Source organism: Mustela lutreola, chromosome 3 (genome assembly GCF_030435805.1).
Source record: "Mustela lutreola isolate mMusLut2 chromosome 3, mMusLut2.pri, whole genome shotgun sequence".
Classification (NCBI taxonomy): Eukaryota; Metazoa; Chordata; class Mammalia; order Carnivora; family Mustelidae; genus Mustela; species Mustela lutreola.
In genome coordinates this window covers 197,212,461-197,235,017 of record NC_081292.1, presented here as the reverse complement: position 1 = coordinate 197,235,017, position 22,557 = coordinate 197,212,461, and the positions used below count along the sequence as shown (strand labels likewise).

Sequence of the window (22,557 nt, the reverse complement as noted above, 5' to 3'; positions counted from 1 at the left end):
TGAAGATCAGATGCTTAATCAACTGAGCCACCCAGGTGCCTTAAAGTCTATGATCCATTTTGAGTAAATTTTGTATATGGTAGGAGGTGGGGGATCCAACTTTATTTTTAAATATTTTATTTACTTATTTGTCAGAGAGAGTAGAGTGCACAAGCAGGCAGAGGCAGAGAGAGAAGCAGGCTCCCCACCGAGGAGCCCGGTGCGGGGCTCAATCCCAGGACCTCGGGATCGTGACCTGAGCTGAAGGCAGAGGCTTTAACCCACTGAACCACCCAGGCGCCCCATAAATGGAATTTTTAAAAAAGATTTATTTCAGAGAAAGCATAGTGGGGGGACAGAGGGAGAGAATTTTGAAGCAGACACCCTCCCGAGTGTGGAACCTGACACAGGGCTTGGTTCCACAACCCATGTGATCATGACTTGAGCCAAAACCAAGAGTTGGCGCTCAACCATATGAGCTACTGAGGCGCCCCTGGAATTTTTTCTTAATTGCACTTTTGTATTGTTCGTTGCTAGCTTATACAAATATAACTGATTTTGTCTATTGATCTTGTATTCTGCAACCTTGCTGAAATCATTTATTAGCTATAATAGTTCAGCCATGTTATGGCATGTATCAGGAGCTCCTTCCTTCCTTCCTTCCTTCCTTCCTTCCTTCCTTCTCCCTCCCTCTTCTTCTTTTCTTCCCTCCCCTCTTCCTCCTTTCTTTCTTTCTCTCTCTCTCTTTTTAAAGATTTTATTTACCCATTTGACAAAGAGAGAGAGAGAGCACACAAGCAGGGGGAGGAGCAGACAGGGAGAGGGAGAAACAGGCTCCCCACTGAGCAAGAAGCCTGATGCAGGGCTTGATCCCAGTACCTGGGAATCATGACCTGAGCTGAATGAAGGCAGACACTTAACTGACTGAGCCACTCAGGTGTCCTCTTTCTTTCTTCCCTTTCCCTCCCTCTCTCCCTTCCTTCCTCCCTCCCTTCTGCAAAAATACAAAACATAAAATTCACTCTGCTATCACTTTGCAAGTGTGCAAACAGATGCAAATGATTATGCAGCGACCTTTCTACTTTCCCTTTGTATCAGTTTGACTGCTTTAGATACCTCATGTAAGTGGAGTGGTGATTGTCAGGGGCCAGGTGGAGGGGTCCAGAGTTTCTGGATTTAGAGTTTCAGTCATGAAGGCTAGGAGGATCTGGAGATCTGTTGTATACTTGCAATAAGGAAGTCAACCTCTTGCATTAGAGCCCCACCTTAATAGTCTTTTTGTGACTGCTTTATTTCTCTTAACATAATGTCTTCAAGACTCATCCATGTTATAGTATATGACAATATTTCTTTCTTTTTAAAAGGCTAAATAATATTTCATTATATGTATATACCATATACCACATTTTCTTTATCCATTCATGTACTGATGAACACTTAGGTTGCTTCTACCTCTTGGCAACTATGAAAAGCTGCAGTGAATATAGGTGCTATGAACTGAATTGTGTTCCCCCCCCAAATTCATATGTTGAAGCCCTATGTTCCAAAACGACTATATTTGAAATAGGATGGGTAAGGAGGTGATAACGATTACGGTGGGGCCCTAATCCAGTATGTTGGTGTCCTTATAAGAAGAGGAAGAGATACCAGAGCACACTAGTTTGCACTCTGTCTCTTTCTCTCTTTCTCTGTTTTGTGTGGATATGATGAGAAGTTGGCTGTTTCAAGCCAGGAAAAGAGTTCTCACTGGAGAACTGGATTGGCTGGCACCTTGAATTTAGACTTAACAGCATCCAGAACTGTGAGAAAAAAGCTTCTATTGTTTAAGGACTTTAAAAATTTTTATTTATTTATTTAAGAGAGGAAGAGAAGTCGAGCGAGGTGAGGGCAGAGGTAGAGGGAGAGAAAGAATCTTCAATCCCCATTAAGTGTGGGGCCTGACATGGATCTTGACATGGGGCGCGCTCCCAGCATCATGACCTGAGCCGAAACCAAAAGTCAGATGGCCAACCAACTGAACGACTCAGGCACCCCAAAGTTTCTCTTGTTTAAGTCAGTTTGTGGTATTTTATTACAGTAGTCTTAGTTGACTAATAAAATAGGTGTGCAAATATCTCTTTGAGATTTTATTTTCAGTTCCTTTGGATGTATATTCAGAAGTGAGATCGGTGGATCATATAGTAGTTCAATTTTACATCTTTTGAGGAACCTCCATATTATTTTTCATAACGTTTGTTCCATTTTACATTTTCACTAACAGGCCCAAGAGTTCCAATTTTTCCAAATCCGTAGTAACACTTGTTAGTTTCTTTCTTCTTCTTTTTTTTTTATAGTGGCCATTTTAATGGGTATGATGTCATATCTTCTGGTTTTGATTTGCATTTTCCTCATGATTAGTGATGTTGAGCATCTTTTCAAGTGCTTATTGGCCATTCATATATCTTTTTTTGAAGAATGTCTATTCTAATCCATTTCCCATTTTTTAAATTGGTTGTGGTTTTTTGGGGGGCAGGAGGGTCTTTGTATGTCTACACTTGTGTTGTAGGAGTTTACATATTATGGATATCAATCCCTTATCAGATACATGAGTTGCAAATATTTTCTCCCATTCCCTAGGTTGCCATTTTACTTTTTTTTTTTTTTTTTTTAAGATTTATTTATTTATTTGACAGAGATCACAAGTAGGCAGAGAGGCAGGCAGAGAGAGGAGGAAGCAGGTTCTCTGCTGAGCAGAGAGCCCAATTCGGGGCTCGATCCCAGGCCCCGGGGACCATGACCCGAGCCGAAAGCAGAGGCTTTAACCCACTGAGCCACCCAGGCACCCTGCCTTTTTACTCTTGATAGTTTGTTTCTCTGGGTAGAAGTTTTGAAGTTTGATATAGCTCCATTTATCTGTATTTGCTTTTGTTTCCTGTTCTTTTTGTATCTTACCCTTGAAATCATTGATAAATCAAATGTCATGAAGTTTTCCACCTATGTTTGATCCTAGGGTCTTTGTAGTTTCAGGACTTACATTTAGGTCTTTTCTTCATTTTGAGTTGTTTTTAATATATGGTATAAGGTAAGGAAGTGTCCAACTTTTTTCTATGCATTTGGGCATCTGGTTTTCTTACCACCATTTATTGGAGACAATTTTTTTTAATTAAAAAATTTATTTTGTATTTATTATAGAGAGAGAGGGAGTGAGAGAGAACACAAGAGGGACAGAGGGAGAAGGAGAAGCAGACTTCCTGCTGAGTAGGGAGAGAGATGCAGGGCTCTATCCCAGGACCTGGAGATCATGACCTGAGCCAAAGGCTTAACCAACTGAACCACCCAGGCACCCCAAGAGAGAGAATCTTAAGCAAGCTCTATGCTTCTCATGGAGACTAACACAGGGCTCAATCTCAGTGACCTGAGATCATGATCTGAGCCAAAATCAAGAGTCAAGATGCCTAATTGGCTGAGCCTCCTAGGCGCCCCTGTAGCTTTGTAAAGTTTTGTAATCAGGAGGTTTGAGGCTTTCAGCTTTGTTCTTCTTTCTCTGGATTGTTTTGGTTCTTCAGGGCCTTTTGAGATTCCATATGAGTACTTTTTTTTTAATTCAAAAATTAATTGTATGGCCATATCACATTTTATTAATGCATTCATTAGTCAATGAAAATTTGAGTGACTTCCAAGTTTTTTTTTCTCTTATGACTAATTCTGCTATGAACATTAGTGTACAGTTATTATGTGGATATATGTTCTCAGTTTTCTGGGTACATACCTAAAAGAGTAATCATTGGGTCATGTGGTAGTTCTATGTTTAAGCTTTTGAGGATCTGCCAAACTGTTCCTTAAAGTAGTTGTACAATTTTATATTCCCACCAGCAATATAGGAGGGTTCCAATTTCTCTACATCCTTGTAAACATTTCTATTGCTTATAGCAATCTTGGTGGGTGCTATTGTAATTTCCTGGATATATCACATAGAAAATTCTTTCAGGATTGGTTCAAGAAAGAACATGCTGGGATGCCTGGGTGGCTCAGTTGTTTAAGCAACTGCCTTCAGCTCAGGTCATGATCTCAGGGTCCTAGGATGGAGCCCTGCATCGGGCTCCTTGTTCATCTGGGAGCCTGCTATTCCCTTTTCCCATGCTAGTCATTCCTCCGCCTGTGCTCTGTGTCAAATAAATGAGATCTTTAAAAAAGAAAACAAAAGAAAGAAAGAAAGAATATGCCTTTTTGTTTACTTAGATTTCTAAATAGGATATTTCTATTTGTACGTCTCTGCCCACTGAGAAGAAAAAATTGCATTGTAATATTCTTAGAGCATGGTTTTTCTACTTTGGCACTGTTGACACCTTGTGCTGGATAATTCTTTATGTGTGTGTGCATGGGGGAAGCGTATGTGCATTGTAAAATTGTTAGCAGCGTTCCTGGTCTCTATTCACAGATGCCGGTGTCACAACTGCCTGCAGTTGTGACAAGTAAAATTGTCTCCAAACAATGACAAATGTCCTCTGGGGGGTACAATTGTCCCTGGGTGAGGACTTTACTGAAAGAAATACAATCATATCCTTTTTTGTCAGTCTAGATTTTGCTATTTTTGTCATTCACAGGAATGTTTAACTTTGCTCAGCAAAATTTTACAAAATTTTAATCTTACAAGTAAGAAAACTGAGTTATTGCTTTAAAATCTTGCTAAATAATTCCCAAGGGAGTTTTTCCTCATAGAGTTTAAACTTATATTCATAGAATAGAGTTTTTTTGTTTTCTTTTTCTTTCCCTTTTTTTTTTTTTTTTTGTTTAAGATTTTATTTATTTATTTGAGAGAGAGAGCGCATGAAAGGGGAGAGGTCAGAGGGAGAAGCAGACTCTGCGCTGACCAGGGAATCCCAATGTGGGGCTCGATCCACATGATCTGAACCGAAGGCAGTTTCTTAACCAACTGAGCTACCCAGGTGCCCTCTTTTATCTTATTTTCTTGAATGATTAATTTTGAAATAAAGTATTTTGGGTACATACTCTTCTGAAGAAATTTTTAGAATTATGTAACCCAAGATGTTGAGTTAGACAGGACCTTAAAGAAAGTTCAACATTTTTTTTGATTTCTAGATTGAAACCTGGAAAAATTGTGTAATTTGTTTCAATTAACCTTGTAATCTGCTTGGTGACAGAAGTAAGATCAAAACACAGAGGGGAGGTGGGTGACAGGATGGTTTAAATGGTGATGAGAATTAAGGAATGTATTTGTGATAAGCACTGAGTGCTGTGTGGAAGTGTTGTATCACTATATATTGTACACCAGAAATTAATATTATACTGTTATGTTAACTAATGAATTTAAATAAAAACTTAAAAAAGAGAGAGAGACCTATGGTGTTTTTTTTTTGTTTTGTTTTGTTTTGTTTTGTTTTTTTGGAGAGGAGAGGTTTGCTTGTTTTTTGTTTTTGTTTCTTTAAGTGGTAAATGTAGGTTTATTTAATGTGTAGGGATGGAAAGATTAGTTTGCTTTTGGGTAAAAGTTAACTTATAGTTCATTTCATACCACACAAATTAGTGACAGATAGATTATAGTAATAAACAGTAAAAAATAGTTTAACAAAACAGGCAATGAGAAAATAGAGTAAAATAGAAATCAACATTTTAGGGTACTGAAAATATTCTGTATGATATTGAAATGATAGAGATATTTCATTATATATCTCACGAAACCCATAGAATGTACAGGACCAAGAATGAACTGTAGGCTTTGGGTGACTATGAAATGTCAGTGAATTTTCATCATTTGTAACAAATAGGTGGCTCAGTCAGTTAAGCATTCGATTTTTTATTTCAGCTCTGGTCATGATCTCAGGGTCATGAGATAGAGCCTCGCGTAATGGCTATGCGTGTGTGAGGGCTAATGTATACAGGAAATACCTGTACCTTTTGAATTTTGCTGTTAGCCTAAAACTGCTCTGAAAAACAAATAGTCTTTAAAAAAAGAAGGGAAGAACTAATCAAATAAAAAAATATAGATGTGAACACTTACTGAATCTCTGAAAAGAAAGAGGCCTTTATTTAGTGTGATGGGAAAATAAACTAAGAGAAATTTTTTTTTTTTTAAAGATTTTATTTATTTATTTGAAAGAAAGAGATACACAGCGAGAGAGGAAACACAACCTGGGGGAGTGGGAGAGGGAGAAGCAGGCTTCCTGCTTGAGCAGGGAGCCCGATGTGGGGCTAGATCCCAGGACCCCAGGACCATAACCCAAGTGAAGGCAGACGTTCAATGACTGAGCCATCCTGGCATCCCCTAAGAGGAGATCTTGATATATTAATAATATAAAATTGGGCCTTTTGCTTTTTAATAAAACAATATTTCTGTCTTCCATTATGTCCTTAGAAAGACATGTTCTTTTGATTCCCAGGTCAGCACTTTCTCCAATGCACCATGTTTTACTGAACTAGTAAGTTTTCCCCTCTCAATTTAATTTGCTCTATTCTTTCTGGAATCAATTATATTATAAAAGACACAGTTGTATGTATAAATAAGTAGTTTGGTATGATTTACATAAGAATGAACAGCTGGGTAAAGTGAAAGCCTAGCACTTTCTTTTAAGAATTTATATTCTTAGATATTTGGGAGCAGATACATACACTTGTCTGCCCATGTGTATGTATCTATTATTATAATGACATTTGAATAGAACGTATAGTTTACCTAGGACTTTGGAGATGTTTTTAGTTTGTTTTGGTGGATAGTGGATAGTAGGTTCTGGCTGGGTTGTCAGCTTAGTTTTTGTTTTTTCTGTGCAGGATTGTTGAAGTTTAATTTAAATAAAATAGCACTCGCCCTTTTAAGTATTCAGCTTGTTAATTTTTTTTTTTTTTAAGATTTTATTAAAGAGAAAGAGAAAGAGCAAGCCTGAGCAAGAGAGGAAGGGGAAGGGGCAGAGGGAGACACAGACACAGACTTCCTGCTGAGCAGGGAGCCTCATGGGAGGTTCAATCCCAGGACCCCAGGATCATGACCTGAATCAAAGGCAGACGTTTGACCAACTGAGCAACCCAGGTACCCTTCAGCTTGTTAAGTTTTCACAAATGAATATGGTTGTGTAACCACCACTACAATCATTAAGAACATTTTCATCTGGAATTTTTCCACTTGCCTGTTTACCCTTGCTTTCTGCTTTCACCCCTTGCTCCAGACTACCATCAGTGTCTGTCTCTGTAATTTTCAGTCTCTATAATTTTATCTTTAGTATTTTTTATATGTAAAATTGATTATTAATTAGTGTAATAAATTAATGTAGGACTAAGTGTTCACTTAGAAGTATGTCTTATGCCTTCTCATCTTTAAAAACAAAAAATAGGCTCCTGAGTGGCTCAGTCATTAAGTATCTACCTTCAGCTTGGGTCATGATCTCAGGGTCCTGGGATCAAGCGCCATATCAGGCTCCCTGCTCAGTGGGAAGCCCTCCCACTCCTCCTGCTTGTGTTCCCTCTCTCACTGTCAAATAAATACATAAAAATATTTTAAAAAATTAAAAAATAAAAACAAAAATATAGAGTCAGCTGGGTGGTTCAGCAGTTAAATGTCTGACTCTTGATTTCGGTTTAGGTCATGATATCAGGGTGGTGAGATCGAACCCCTTGTCTGGCTCTGTACTGGGTGTGGAGCCTGCTTGGGATTCTCTCTCCCTCTCCCTCTGTCCCTTGCCTTCTCTCTCTTACTCTCAAATTTAAAAAATAATAAAAATTTAAAAATTAATGACTTTATGTTTTGTGGTAAATTAGGCATTTTTGTATTTTATATGTGTATTTGTATTTTAATACATGGAGTTATATAATGTGTATTCTTTTATGTCTGACTTATTTAATTAGGATATGATTTTTAGATTCACCAGTGTTGTTACATATATCTGGAATTCATTCCTTTCTGTTGCTGAGTAATATTCTTTAGGCTGTTGGGAATAATACCATTGTGAATGAATATCTTGTATACTAGTCTTTGTGAGAACATATGTTTTCATTTCATGGAGTACTTAGAAGGGAAATTGCTAAGTAGCATAAGTATATGTTTACTTTTATAAGAAACTGCCCAACTTTTCCAAAGTGTCTTTACTGTTTAGCATTTTCAGTAGCAGTGTTTGAGAGTTCTGATTGCTTCACACGTTTGCCTGGGTTGCTTTTTTGGTTTGTTTATATGTGTGTGTGTGTACACACACACACACACACACACACACACTATATCATGGTTTTTTAAAGACGAGTAAGTGTGTTCTGTATGTGGAACTTTTTTGGGTAGAAATATTTTTGTGGAGGTTGCCAGAGTTTTTTTTTTAGAGCAGTAGAGATGTGATCAACTTTGGATCAAACAGTCCACTCTTTGGTTCATCTTTAAAAACAAAACACTCTCTTGAGAGAGTGGATGAGAGAGAGCATGAGAGGGGAGAAGGTCAGAGGGAGAAGCAGACTCCCCATGGACCTGGGGGCCCTATGCAGGACTCGATCCCAGGGCTCCAGGATCATGACCTGAGCCGAAGGCAGTTGCCCAACCAACTGAGCCAACCAGGTCTCCTTATTCACCCTTTTTTACCTATAGAATTAACTCTTCATTTAGAAGTATATCTTAAGCTTCTTAATCTCTAAAAAACTGAACGAAATAACTTTATTAATGAATTAGACTTTTGTGCAAAGAATAGTAAATATGTGACATCTTTGCTACATTCCATCAATATATACTTCAGGACAGTGCCTTACTCCTTTTATTTTTACTTGTTTATTTTTTAAAGTATTTATTTATTTATTTATTTATCATAATCCCAAAGAGCCCCTTAAGCCCATCATGGAGCTCAAACTCACAACCCTGAGATCAGGAGTCACATGCTTTTTTGAGTGAAGCAGCCAGGTGCCCCTCAGTCCTGTTTTACTTTTTTTTGTTGTTTGTTTTTTAAAGATTCATTCATTCATTCATTCATTCATTTTGGAGAGCACATGCATGTGCATGTGAGTCGGGAGAGGGGTGGAGCTAGAGGCAGAGAATCCTAACAGATTCCGTGCTAACCATGGAGTCCAACTTAGGGCCAAATCCCGGGACCCATAAGATTATGACCTGGAACCAAAATCACAAGTCCCATGCTTAACCTCCTGAGCCCCCCGGGTGCTACTCCTTATCCTTTTATTATAGATATCCTTCAAGATATATAAATATAATCTTATATAAGCCCCTTAAAACTTGAGGATTAGTATACTGGGTGCCTGGTTGCTCAGTTGGTTAGCTGTCTGCCTTCAGCAGAGGTCATGATCTCAGGATCCTGGAATTGGGCTCCCTGCTCTGCGGGGAGGCTGCTTCTCCCTCTGCTCCTCCCCACCTCTTGTGCTCTCTCTCACTCTGCCATCTCTCTCAAATAAATAAACATTTTTTTTCTTTTAAGATTTTATTTATTTATTGGTCAAGAGAAAGAGTACAAGCAGAGGGAATGGCAGGCAGAGGGAGAGGGAGAAGCAGGCTCCCCACTGAGCAAAGAGCCTGATGAGGAACTCTATCCCAGGACCCTGGGATCACAACCTGAGCCAAAGGCAGATGGCCAACTGACTGAGCCACCCAGGCATCCCCCAAATAAATAAATCTTAAAAAAAAATTATTTACTGAGAATTCTGTGTAATTAAATATGTGCAACAACTTTTAATTTCTAGAATTTTACATTTGCTTCTGTTTTTACTAGTTAATTGTCTATCTGTATACCATAGTGATGGGCCTATTAGACCTTCAGTTTTGATGTCATTTTAGTTGTGTATAATAGTATACTAATAATACCAATTCCTAATCTCACCACATTTTGGAATATATGCTTCTAGTCCTTTTACAAACACACACACACACACACACACACACACACACACACTTTCTCTCTCTTGTACATTAATGAACAAAAAAGAAATTATGTTGTGCCAGTGTTTAACATGGTGTTTTCCATTTAAAAAATTTTGTAGTTTTTTTTCCCCCATGTCAACAAACCAAATCTAAACAACTTCCTATGACTGTATAGTATTTTATTTTGGATATACTCTGTTTTTTTTTTTTTTTTAAAGATTTTATTTATTTATTTGACAGAGAGAGAGATCACAAGTAGGCAGAGAGAGAGGAGGGGAAGCAGGCTCCCTGCTGAGCAGAGAACTCGATGCGGGGCTCAATCCCAGGACGCTGGGACCATGACCTGAGCCGAAAGCAGAGGCTTTAACCCACTGAGCCACCCAGGCGCCCTATACTCTGGTTTTGATAGCCTGAATATTTATCAGAGAGAATTGATTATTTCCAATTTTTACTATTTTAAATGATTTACTATTTAAATGATTTTACTATTTTAAATAATGTTCCTATAAGTATACATATATATTTACATATCTGTTATTTCTTTAGTATAATAGTTTGAAAGAGAATTTGGGGGCCTAAGGGCATCTACATTAAAAATTTTTATGAATGGGGTGTCTGGCTGGCTCCGTCCCTTGAAGCATGTGACTCTTTATCTTGGGGTTGCAAATTCCAGCCCCACATTGGGTGTGAAGATTACTTAAAAATAAAATCTTAAAAAATTTTTTATGTAAAACACCAAGTTGCTCTCCAGGAAAGCTGTGGCAAATTATGTGGATAAAGAATATTTTCAGGATATTCTAAAATTTACTCTGTCAGAATAGCTAGAGTGATCATTGATTGCAACATGGGAAGAAAAACTGTCATCCAAAGTGTTTTTATGAAACTCTTAATGTATTTGTTTACAGTTTTATGACTTGTTTATTTTTATCACTAGAATTTAAGGACTTTGAGGGTAGGGGCACTATTATGTTATGTATGTACACTGTATTTTATTCTCATATCTTCAGATTTAGAATAATGCCTGGCATAGAACAGGTACTTAATAAGTATTTGAATCATTGCATGAGTGTTCGTAGGCCCCTGGGTATATAAATCTCTTGGAGGTTTGGGCGTGGCTTATCTGTGTGGGTTTTTTTTTTTTAATGGCTTAGTGTTGCTATGAATTAGGGGAGAACAATGTATCTCATTGCTGTTTGAGTGTGCTTGGATTACCTAACAGATTTTGTCAACTCTGAGTTGGTGAATGTATCTGTGTATATATTTTTTTTTTCTTAAAATATTTAATTAATTTATTTATTTGAAAGGGAGAAAGCGAGAGGTAGAGCGAGGCAGCAAATGCATGAGCTGAGAGGAGGGAGAAGTAAACTCCCCGCTGATCAGGGAGCTTGACATGAGGTTTGATTCCAGGACCTTGAGATCAAGAAACTGAGGGCAGATATTTAACCAACTGAGCCACTCAGGCACCCCTATTTGTGTGTATTTTAGTTAACCTTTAAGAAAAAAAAATTTTTTCTATCAACTTGATCTTATTTCAAAATGCCAGTGGCCACAACACTCAGTAATATTAGTGGGTTGTTTGTGACTCTGTTCCCTTGACACATTTACGTATGAGGCAGAAACTATTTCAGCTGCTCTGAAGGAGGAGTCCGTTGGTCTTATGATGCTGCTGGGTCCCAAAGCACTTCTGGATTCTAAGGTGGCAGAGCTTCAACAAAGAAGGGGGTCTCTGCCTCCTGTAGAGCCTGGTTAACCTTTTTTAAAGAAAGGATTATTTATTTTAGAGGGAGCAGGTGGGGCAGAGGGAGAGGGAGAGAGAGAATCTCAAGAAGAGTCCCTGGTGAGTACAGAGCCCCATGTGGGGTTCATGACCCTTAAATCTTGACCTGAGCTAAAATTAAGAGTTGGACACTCAATGGACTGGCCACCCAGGCGCCCCTTAATCAGCTTTTGATTGCCTTTCTTTTTAGGCATCTATGTAGAAAAGGCGTTAACATAGTAGTCTTGCTTTCTTTAGAAGGGTTTGCTTATAAGTTGGCGCTTGGCTGGCATATCAGAAATTAGATTTTGGGAGTGTTTCTACCCTTTCATAACTGATAAGATTGATTTATTATACCTAAACTGTTTTTTTTTTTTTTTTTTTTTTTTTTTTTTTTTTTTAAAGATTTTATTTATTTATTTGACAGAGAGAAATCACAAGTAGATGGAGAGGCAGGCAGAGAGAGAGAGGGAAGCAGGCTCTCCGCTGAGCAGAGAGCCCGATGCGGGACTCGATCCCAGGACTCTGAGATCATGACCTGAGCCGAAGGCAGCGGCTTAACCCACTGAGCCACCCAGGCGCCCTACCTAAACTGTTTATACAGATAATATGGTTTGCATTGAGCATCTCCTTTTCTTCTGGGAGTCTGGCATTTTGGTTCATGTTTTTTTTTTTTTTTTTTTAAAGATTTTATTTATTTATTTGACAGACATACAGAGATCACAAGTAGGCAGAGAGGCAGGCAAAGAGAGAGAGGCAGGCTCCCTGCTGAGCAGAGAGCCCGAAGCGGGGCTCAATTCCACGACCCTGGGATCATGACCTGAGCCGAAGGCAGAGGCTTTAACCCACTGAGCCACCCAGGTGCCCTTGGTTTATGTTCTGATCAGTTTGTGCTAGGTAGAGGGTGCCTACATGACAAGCTCCCCAATAAAAACTTTGGGCACTGAATCTCTAATAAGCTTCCTTAATTCAATAGCATTTCACATATTTGTCATATTTCACTGCTGGAGGAATTAAGTGCCTCATGTATGACTCCATGGGGAAGAGACTCTTGGAAGCTTGTACCTGGTTTTCTTCAAATCTCACCTTGCCTATGGCTTTTTCCTTTGTTGATTTTGGTTTGTACTATTTTGCTGTAACAAATTATACTTGTGAGTAGGAGTCCTATGAGTCCTGTCAGTGAATCACTGAACCCATCTTAAAGGTGCACCTTATGGAGACTGTAATCTTCTTCCCACTCTGCTCTCTCTTGGACATTATGGGAACGTTCAGCAGAATGATAGTTTAATCTGTTGTAATCTGGATACAGAAATACATAATTTAAGGTGTAATTATTTAATTTTTAAAAGGATTAGAATAATAAAGGACTTTTTTTTTTTAAAAGATTTTATTTATTTATTTGGTAGAGATTACAAGTAGTCAGAGAGGCAGGCAGAGAGAGGAGGAAGCAGATTCTCCGCAGAGCAGAGAGCCCAGTGTGGGACTCAATCCTAGGACATGGGGCTTGATCCCAGGACCCTGAGACCGTGACCTGAGCCGAAGGCAGAGACTTTAACCTACTGAGCCACCCAGGCACCCCTGTAAGGGACTTATTTATTATACTTGATTTATTAGAATCCAATTTTATAAATTTAAGTTTATACCAGATTTTATAGGGACATTTCTGTTAGGTTAAGCCACTCTTTCCCTTGTTTATTTCTTAATAGAATTGTAGTAATACTCTGAAATCCTAATTGTGTTTGTCCTGAGAAATCTGTGTTCTAGGAAAAGGATATTGTTGCTTCAGCTATTCTCTTATTTGCCTCTGTTATGCAAGGTTCTTGTTGTTTATTTTAGATAGTTCATTTTGACACTTAGATAAACAGAAGCCAAACACACAAACATACCCAGAATTAGTCCCTGAACTTTGTTCTAGGGTAAAGATAAGGCATTTAGACTTCTCCAGTACAGATAAATAATGTCACAGCTACTGAAAAATGGGTGTTATGTGACTCTTGGATTCTTTAGATGGACAGTGAAAGTTTTCTTTTCTTACACATTTCTCAGTGATGTTTTATGAGCAATTGCTTACTCATTAACTTGTGAACTTATTTTTGCCAAATGAACCATTCAAGATGGGGACCACAATTTAGAAGCACATATACTGAAGTTATTCTTTAAAAAGTCTTAGTACATGAGAACGCTAAAAAATTTATTCATTGGAGAAGCAGGCTTTCACAAAAGTGGGAAATTTTAACTTTTCAAATGGACAGTGAAAGTCTTAAAAAATCCTGCCAACAAAGCTGAAGAGAAAACTTACATTCATCCATAGGACCTGCTTTTAAAAGGATTATAGATTTGACTTAATAAAACATCTTTATATATCAGTTGTTCACAACATGCAGAAAGTTTCTCTTTCTTGTTGAGCTTTGTACTGTGTTTCTGCTTTTTAAAAAATGGACTTAGTTGAAGTATAAACTGCGTATGTTTAAACTGTAAAATCCGATGAATTTTTGTAATGTATATACTCATGAACACCCCCCACAATCAACACAGAACATTTTCATCATCTCTCAAAGATTCTGTGTGCCCTTCTGTAGTCTGTTTTTCCCCTCTGCCACTAGCATGAGGCAACCACTGATCTGCTTTAGATAACTCTGTATTTTCTAGGATTTCATATAAATGGGATTTTCATATTAATGAAATTCTATGATCTCATGTATAGTGTTTTTCACAGTGACACCATTTTCACAATGATATTGAAATTCATCCATATTGTTCCATGTGTCAATAGTTTATTCCTTTTACTGCTTAGCAGCATTATGTGGATATATTACATTTTGTTGTTCCATTCACTAATTTTTGGATTTGGATTGCTTCCATTTTGGGGGCTATTATAAAGCTACTATTGTACTTTGTTTTTGCATGGACATACATTTTTCTTTTGCTGGTATGCCCTACCTTTTGTTCACTTGAAAAAATAATTCTAGTAATACTTCTTGTCCTTGGCAAAAAAATAGGGGAAGGAAATACATCAATTATTTACTTATTCAGTAAATATATATTGAATGCTGGGCATAATGCCATGTGCTAAAAACACAGTAGTGTACAAGAATTCAGATCCTGCTGCCACAGAGTTTACAATTTTGTGAGTTAAGCCAGACATATTACAATAGTTAGTGTAGAGATTTTGTGAAGAATGGAATGCTATAGAGCATATAATATGGGTTCCCCCATCACTGGTCTGGGGTGATTAGGGAAAGATTCTTTGAAGAAAAAAAGTTAAGATGAGTGGGAGTTAAGTAAATTATGCAATCTAGGTAGAGGGAATAGAATTCACAGAGACTCTTAGGTGAGAAAGATGGTACTCTCAGGCCTCTGTTGGGGTGAAGGTAGAGGGATTTGCAGTTGCTAGATCATGCAGGCACTTATATACCATCTTAAGCACTCTGGAAATGAAAATCAAACAAAGAAGTAACATGGTTCAGTTATGGATCTCAGCTCAATTTATACCGTGGTCAGCTTTTTTGAGTAAGTACTTTATAGTCTCTTCATTTCCAAAAATTTTACCTTTCCACTTTAATTCTATTGATTACTTTTAATCATAAGCTTTAGGAAGGGATGCTGTTAATTCTTCTAAGTTTTGGTAAAGAATGCTATCAGGAAGATGAGCAGAACATTGGAATAAAACTGAAATCCTCCTCATTTTATTTTCTTATTTATTTCTGATAAAGTAAAATTTAAATACCAAGATACTAGTGGAATACTAATGTTTTAAACTTCCATTTATCTAAGAAAAAAGGCTATTTGCAGGAAATAAATTTTGCAAGAGACCTGATATATAATTCTTGGTTACAGTCTGATGACCTTTTCTAACCTAGTAAGATGTTAAGATACTAAGAACTCTTTTATAGTACTTTCTCTGAGGCTAGGAAAATGAAATCTTTTTGGAGGGGCAGGATTGTTGTAACAGTTTACGGTTGTACTTTAAAGAATAAAAGCAAAAAGTGAGTATAATCTCAAGCTATTTTTGTTTATATGTAGTGCCTGATATATAAACTACTAGAGCTGCACTATCTAATATAGGCACTAAACTATATTAGCTTGTCATAACAAAATTCCCTAGATTGAATGGCTTAAACAGCAGGAATTTATTTCTCACAGTTCTAGAGGCTGGGAAGTCCAAGTTCAAGGTGCTGGCTCATTCATTTCCCAGTTAAACTCTCTCTTCCTGGTTTGTAGATGCCTATCTTCTGGCTGTGTTCTCACATGGTGGAGAGGGATGGGGGAGAGACAGGAAGCAAGCTGTCTGATTTTTCTTCTTCTAAGGGCACTAATCCCGTCATCAAAGTCTTACCCTCATGATTTCAACTAAACCTGATTACCTCCCAAAGGCTTCGTCTCTGAACACCATCATACTGAATTTTGAGGAGGAATAAGTCCATAGCAGTCTCTGTTTAAATTTGTATTTAAATTAGTTGAAGTCAATGGGGTACCTTGGTGGCCCAGTTGGTTAAGCATCCGACTCTTGATTTTGGCTTAGGTCCTGATCTCAGGGTGGTGAGATCGAGCCCCTTGTCAGGCTCTGTGCTCAGTGCAGTCTGATTGTCCCCCTCTCTCTGTTCCTTCCCTTGTGCACATGCTTGCTCTCTCTCAGATAAATAAATGAATAAAATCGTTGAAAAAAATTGAAGTTAAACGGTAAAAAACTTAAGTTCCTAATTGCATTAACCATATTTCAAGTGCTTAATAGCCATATGAAGCTAGTGACAATTTTATTGGGCAGTACAGATTATAGAGTATTTCTGTCTTTGCAGAAAATTATACTGCATAGACAGTGTCTTTAGTGCTTTCAAGATCATTATGGATCATAAGAAAGATGTTAGTACTATTTTGGGTTAAGAGACAAAGTTCTGATGGCGTCTACCTTGGAGTCTGCTCTTCTCAGTGAACACCTATATAATGGACTCTTAGAAAGTAGAGTTGTTTGGGTGCAGTGATTAGTTTTATTTTAAAGTTTTTGTTTTTGTTTTGAAAGCCTCCTGCTTGCTGTGTTATTATCCTAGTGGGTTCTTTTGTATAATTTTTACTTTAAAGTAGTTTTGCTAATTGTTTCAGATCTGATCAGATAGATTGTTTCTATATATAGAGCACTTTTCAAAGCTCTTTCCTACATCTCTGCAAGCCATGGTGAACCTGGGTTTGAAGATGGCTGTCTCCTAGAAGGTGCAGAGTAGTATGAACTCTTCTTTCTAATAACAATAAATGTATGAGTTGGTTGGCATTCTTCCTTTCCTCCTCCCTTCCCTTCCTTCCTTCCTTTTTGTCTTTATTTTTTTTAATGTGCTACATACCAATTTGTTAATTTTAGAGGGGTATAAAACTTTCTAGTAACCCTATATCGCTGTCCTTCAAATTGCCCGTTTTCAAAACGGATTTATTGTCTATGTGTCCACACTAGTATTATTAGCACCTGATCCAAAATAATGAATGACATTTTTAAAGTATTTATTCATTTATTTAAATAACTATACACCCAACATGGGACTTGAGCTCATGATCCTGAGATCAAGAGTCCCATGCTCTTCCAACCCAGCCAGCCAGGTGCCTCAAAATAATGAATGAGATGAAACTTCATGTTGTAAGATTTTGAGCTAGAACAATAGCCTTGTGTTTGTTTTGGGTTTTGTATATTGTGGTGGTCATATCTAATTCAGTTATTTATTGCTTCAGACAGTGCAGGGTTTTTTTGTTTCTTCTGACACAATTTTTGTAACTGTGAAGGTGCTCTCTAATTATTCATTGAACAAACTTTGAACCAATGATAATTGTCTTATAAATACTTTACTATCTCATACAGCATCTAGCATAGTTCTGTATATGTATTGGTCACCGAGTCAGTTATTATTTATTAATGTGTGCTCCCTATAAGTATTATACTGAGACATTTATTTCAAGATTTTTTATAAGTGGAGATCTGATTTTAGAATAGCAGAGAATATTTGAAAAATTAGCCATTTATAAACTATCAAATAATAAAATTTTATAATAAAGTCCCATGTAATAGATCTTGATGTTGGCTCTATTATAGGAATATATATTAATATAACTCATTTACGTGGATATGAGTTAACAGTTTCTTATGACAATCATATGTTTCTGGTGATTTGTTCAAGAATATGTATCAGTAATTTTTTTTGGAATAAAAGAGGAAAGAAAAATCATAAAATACATCAATTTATTTTTAGAAAGCTATGGTTTCATTTTTTTTTTTTTAAGATTTCTTTATCATGCTTAGCGAAATAAGTCAAGCAGAGAAAGACAACTATCATATGATCTCCCTGATATGAGGAAGTGGTGATGCAACATGGAGGCTTAAGTGGGTAGAAGAAGAATAAATGAAACAAGCTGGGATTGGGAGGGAGACAAACCATAAGTGACTCTTAATCTCACAAAACAAACTGAGGGTTGCCGGGGGGAGGGGGTTTGGGAGAAGGGGGTGGGATTATGGACATTGGGGAGGGTATGTGATTTGGTGAGTGCTGTGAAGTGTGTAAACCTGGTGATTCACAGACCTGTACCCCTGGGGATAAAAATATATGTTTATAAAAAATAAAAAATTAAAAAAAAAAAAAAGATTTCTTTATTTGAAAGAGAGAGTGTGCACGTGCCCACGTATACAAGTGGGGGAAGGGGCAGAGGGAAAGAATCCGGGAGCCTGACTCTTAGGATCCATGAGATCTTGACCTGAGCTGAAACCAAGAGTCAGACATTTAACTGACTAAACCACCCAGGTGCCCCATGGTTTCTTTTTTCTTTATTCTTCTTTTGATTACTGCACATAAGCCATTGAGATCTTTGGAAACATGGTAATTCTCCTCAGTCAAACTTTCATTTCCCAAACCAGTATCAAACAATAGAATGAGATACTTCTCAAAGAATGACAACAACAACAAAAAACATAGGTTACAAATGGGTTCCGGGCTGGCCCAGTAAGTAGAGCATGCAACTCTTTTTTTTTTTTTTTTTAATGTTTTATTTATTTATTTGAGAGCAAGAGAACTGAAGGCAGGTGCTTAACTGGCACCCAGGTGTCTGAGCATGCAACTCTTAATCTCAGGGTTGTGAGTTCAAGCTCCATGTTGGTTATAGACTCTACTTAAAATGAAACACCCCCCCCCCCCCCAGAAAACACCACAGGTTACAAAGTTCCGTTTTTTTAAGTAAATGGTGGGACATCTTCAGTTTAAATGGCATGATAATATATTGTCAGTTCTGTATAATGTTACTTTCTTGGGGAAAACATTCATTTAACATATCTATAAAACTGATTTTTTAAATGGAAACAACCTAAAATTTTATAATTTTTTAATTCTAATATTTAATTTAATATCTAATTTAATTTAATATTTAATTTAATTCTAAATAAAAATTTTAATATTTAATTTAATTCTAAAAATTTTTAATTTAATTTAATATTTAATTTAATTCTAAATAAAAAATTTTAATTCTAAATAAAAATAAAAATAAAAATTTTTATTCTATTAACATAGGATGTATTGTTTGCTTCAGGGTACAGGTCTGTGATTCATCAGCCTTACACAATTCACAGCACTCATCATAGCACATACCCTCCCCATTGTCCATCACACAGCCACCCCATCCTTCCCACCCCTTCCCTGTCCAGCAACCCTGTTTGTTTCCTGAGATTAAGAGTCTCTTATGGTTTGTCTCCCTTTCTGATTTCATCTTGTTTCATTTTTCCCTCCCTTCCCCTATGATCCTCTGTGTGTACACACACACACACCAACCACATCTTTTTTTTTTTTAAGATTTTCTTTTTTTATTTATTTGACAGACAGAGGTCACAAGTAGGCAGAGAGGCAGGCAGAGAGAGAGGAAGGGAAGCAGACTCCCCGCTGATCAGAGAGCCAGATGTGGGGCTCGATCCCAGGACCCTGGGATCATGACCTGGGCCGAAGGCAGCGGCTTAACCCACTGAGCCACCCAGGCGCCCCACCCCACATCTTCTTTATCCATCGTTTGATGGACATCTAGGCTCTTTCCATAGTGTGGCTATTGTGGACATTGCTGCATAAACATTGGGGTACGTGTGCTCCTTCAGATCAGTACATTTGTATCTTTAGGTAAACTGATTTTTAAAAAATTTGAGTGCTTCATTTCCTTGTTTTCTTTGTCAGTGCTCCTGTTAGAATTTGGCTCTGCCCTATTTCACACTCTCCTTTTTAGTCCTTCTATATCTTTGAGTTTAATAGATATTCAAAGTAGATGCCAGCCAAGATGTAATAATTTCTTTCATCTTCACATTTCTCTTTATTTCAGTTGCCTTTTATTTGACATGTGTATTTTTTACATTCTTTAAACCAATTTTCTTATTTATTTTGTTCTTCAGTATGTATCTGCCTATAAGTAAACTGTTATTTATAACTACAGTTTTCATGTCTGCCAAATCTCTCCAGTGTATAAATTGATTATCACTAAGTTCTAAAAAGCTTTTGTAGAGTTAGTTTGAAAAAGCTGTTTTCTATAATTGTGTACAATTTCTGGAGTTTTACATTAATTGGCCTAACTTCTGTGCTATATATCTTGAAGATGGAAAAAGTGTAGGCTGTTCTCAAAATGTTGGAGTGAGAAAGTATGATGTCCTGTTGCCAAAAATAAGGTTATTTTCATACTGTCTCTGCTAGAACTCTTGCTTTAAGCATTTCCCTTTAAGTGAATTCCTTTTCTTTATGAAGGTCTAGTTTTTTGAATAACTGCTTATCAAACTTTTTGTCAGCTACCACTTGGCTATTCTCATCCAGAATATTCACACTCAAACCACTTCTAGTTATTTGGCAAACATGATTTATTCAATAGAATTTTACTCAATTCTGTTAAATAAAAATATGAAAAGTACTTATCATGAGAAATGGAACAATATTTATAATTCTTGGGGATTGATTCTGCATTTGAAAATTATATGAAGTTAAAAAATGCCATAGTATTTAAATTGTTTGGCATTAGAATACCCATGCTATTAAGAAACCCATAAGAGGACTTTCCCATTTCTTCCTTCGTTCCTTCTCTCCTCCCTTCCTTTCTTTCTTCCTTCCTTTTTCTTTTTTCTTTTCTCTTTCTTTCTCTCTCTTCTCTCTTTCTTTTTTCTCTCTGTCTCTCTCTTTCTTTCATTGAGCCCCATGCCCAAAGTGGGGCTTGAATTTACAACCCTGAGATCAAGAATCACATACACACTCTACTGACTGAGCCAGTCAGGTCCCCAAGAGTACTCTTAAACAAGGAGGAAGAACATTCTTGTACTTAACATCTTGAGAGGTATAATTAAAAATTCGGTAAATTTTGATGAATCTCATAAGCAATAATGTTTAAATTTAAAAAAAAGTTTCAAGGCGCCTGGGTGGCTCAGTGGTTGGGCCTCTGCCTTCAGCTTGGGTCATGATCTCAGGGTCCTGGGATCGAGCCCTGCATCAGACTCTCTGCTCATTGGGGAGCCTGCTCCCCCTCCCCCACTGCCCACTTCTCTGCCCACTTGTGATCTCTCTCTCTCTCTGTCAAATAAATAAAATCTTAAAAAAAAAAGTTTCAGAGTTCTATATACTACATTTTATTTAGGTTTTTTTTTTTAACTTGATTCAGTTTATTACCTAAATGGTAAAGAAAATTAAAAATCACATATTTTTACATTCTCTTAGTTATTTGACAAACATATTCATATAATTTGAATTAATTATTTATATATTACTTTTTCCTATCTCCTTAAGGGTCAGGAATCATATAATAAATTTCCTTGGTACCTCCCTACTATGGGGAGTGAGATAGCATTTTGGAGAGGATGGTTCTTTTACCAGGAAAGCTATTTTGCATAATGCAGAACATTTAGTACCTCTGGCTGTTGGACTTAAAGCATAACAAAGACCCCTCAGTCATTGTGACAACCAAAACAAAACAAACAAACAAAATACAGGCCTACATTGGAAATATTGTGGTGGGTTCCAGATCACAGCAATAAAGTGAACATCACAATAAAGTGAATCAAATGCATTTCTTGATTTTCCAGTGCATATAAAAGTTGTGTTTATGCGATATTATAGTCTATTAATGTACAATAGCATTACATCTAAAAAGTAATATTCATACCATAATTTAAATCTATTTTATTGCTAAAATATACTGATCCTCCTCTGAGCTTTTGATGAATCATTTTTTTGCTGATGGAGGGTCTTGCCTTGGTGTTCATGTCTGCTGACTGATCCGGGTGGTGGTTGCTGAAGGTTGGATGGCTGTGGCAATTTCTTAAAATAAGACAACAATGAAGTTGACCTCATCAGTTAACTTCCTTTCAAGGATAATTTCTCTGTTGCATATGATGCTGTTTGATAGCATTTTAGTCCACAGTAGAATTCTTTCAAAAATGTGATCAATCCTCTCAAACTCTGCCACTCCTTATCAGCTAAGTTTATGTAATATTCTAAATCTTTTGTTGTCATTTCAATAATCTTCACAGTGTCTTCATCAGGAGCAGATCTATCTTAAGAAACCACTTTCTTTGCTCATCTGTAAAAAGCAATTCCTCATCTGTGCAAGTTTTACCATGTGATTATAGCAGTTTAGTCACATCTTCAGACTTTATTTCTAATTCTAGTTCTCTTAGATTTTTGCCACATTTGCAGTTACTTCTTCCACTGAGGCCTTGAACTACTCAGAATTGTCCATGAGACTTGGAATGTTCCAAACTCTTGTTCATTTCAATATTTTGACCTCTTCCCATGAATCATGAGTGTTCCTAATGGCATCTCAAATGGTGAATCCTTCCCAGAAGATTTTCAATTTACTTCGTCCAAATCCATCAGAGAAATCACTGTTTATGACAGGCACAGCCATAGTAAATGTATTTCTTAAATAATAAGACTTGAAAGTCAAAATGACTCTTGCATTTACAGGCTACAGAATGGATTATGTGTTAATAGGCATGAAAGCAGCATTAATCTCTGTTCAT

General features: G+C 37.0%; 1 protein-coding gene across 2 annotated transcripts in view; it reads left to right on the top strand.

The window, feature by feature from the left end:
* BMPR2 (bone morphogenetic protein receptor type 2) overlaps window positions 1–22,557 on the top strand; it is a 208,936-nt gene that overhangs the window by 74,310 nt on the left and 112,069 nt on the right. The window contains exon 1 of one of the 2 annotated variants that reach the window (XM_059168381.1): window positions 14,700–15,071. The exons of the other annotated variant lie outside the window; for it this stretch is intronic. Within the exon in view, the coding sequence (XP_059024364.1) occupies window positions 14,996–15,071 (76 nt within the window). The 5' untranslated portion in view covers window positions 14,700–14,995. Of the gene's footprint in view, window positions 1–14,699; window positions 15,072–22,557 lie in introns of those variants that run through there. 2 annotated transcript variants of the gene reach the window in all.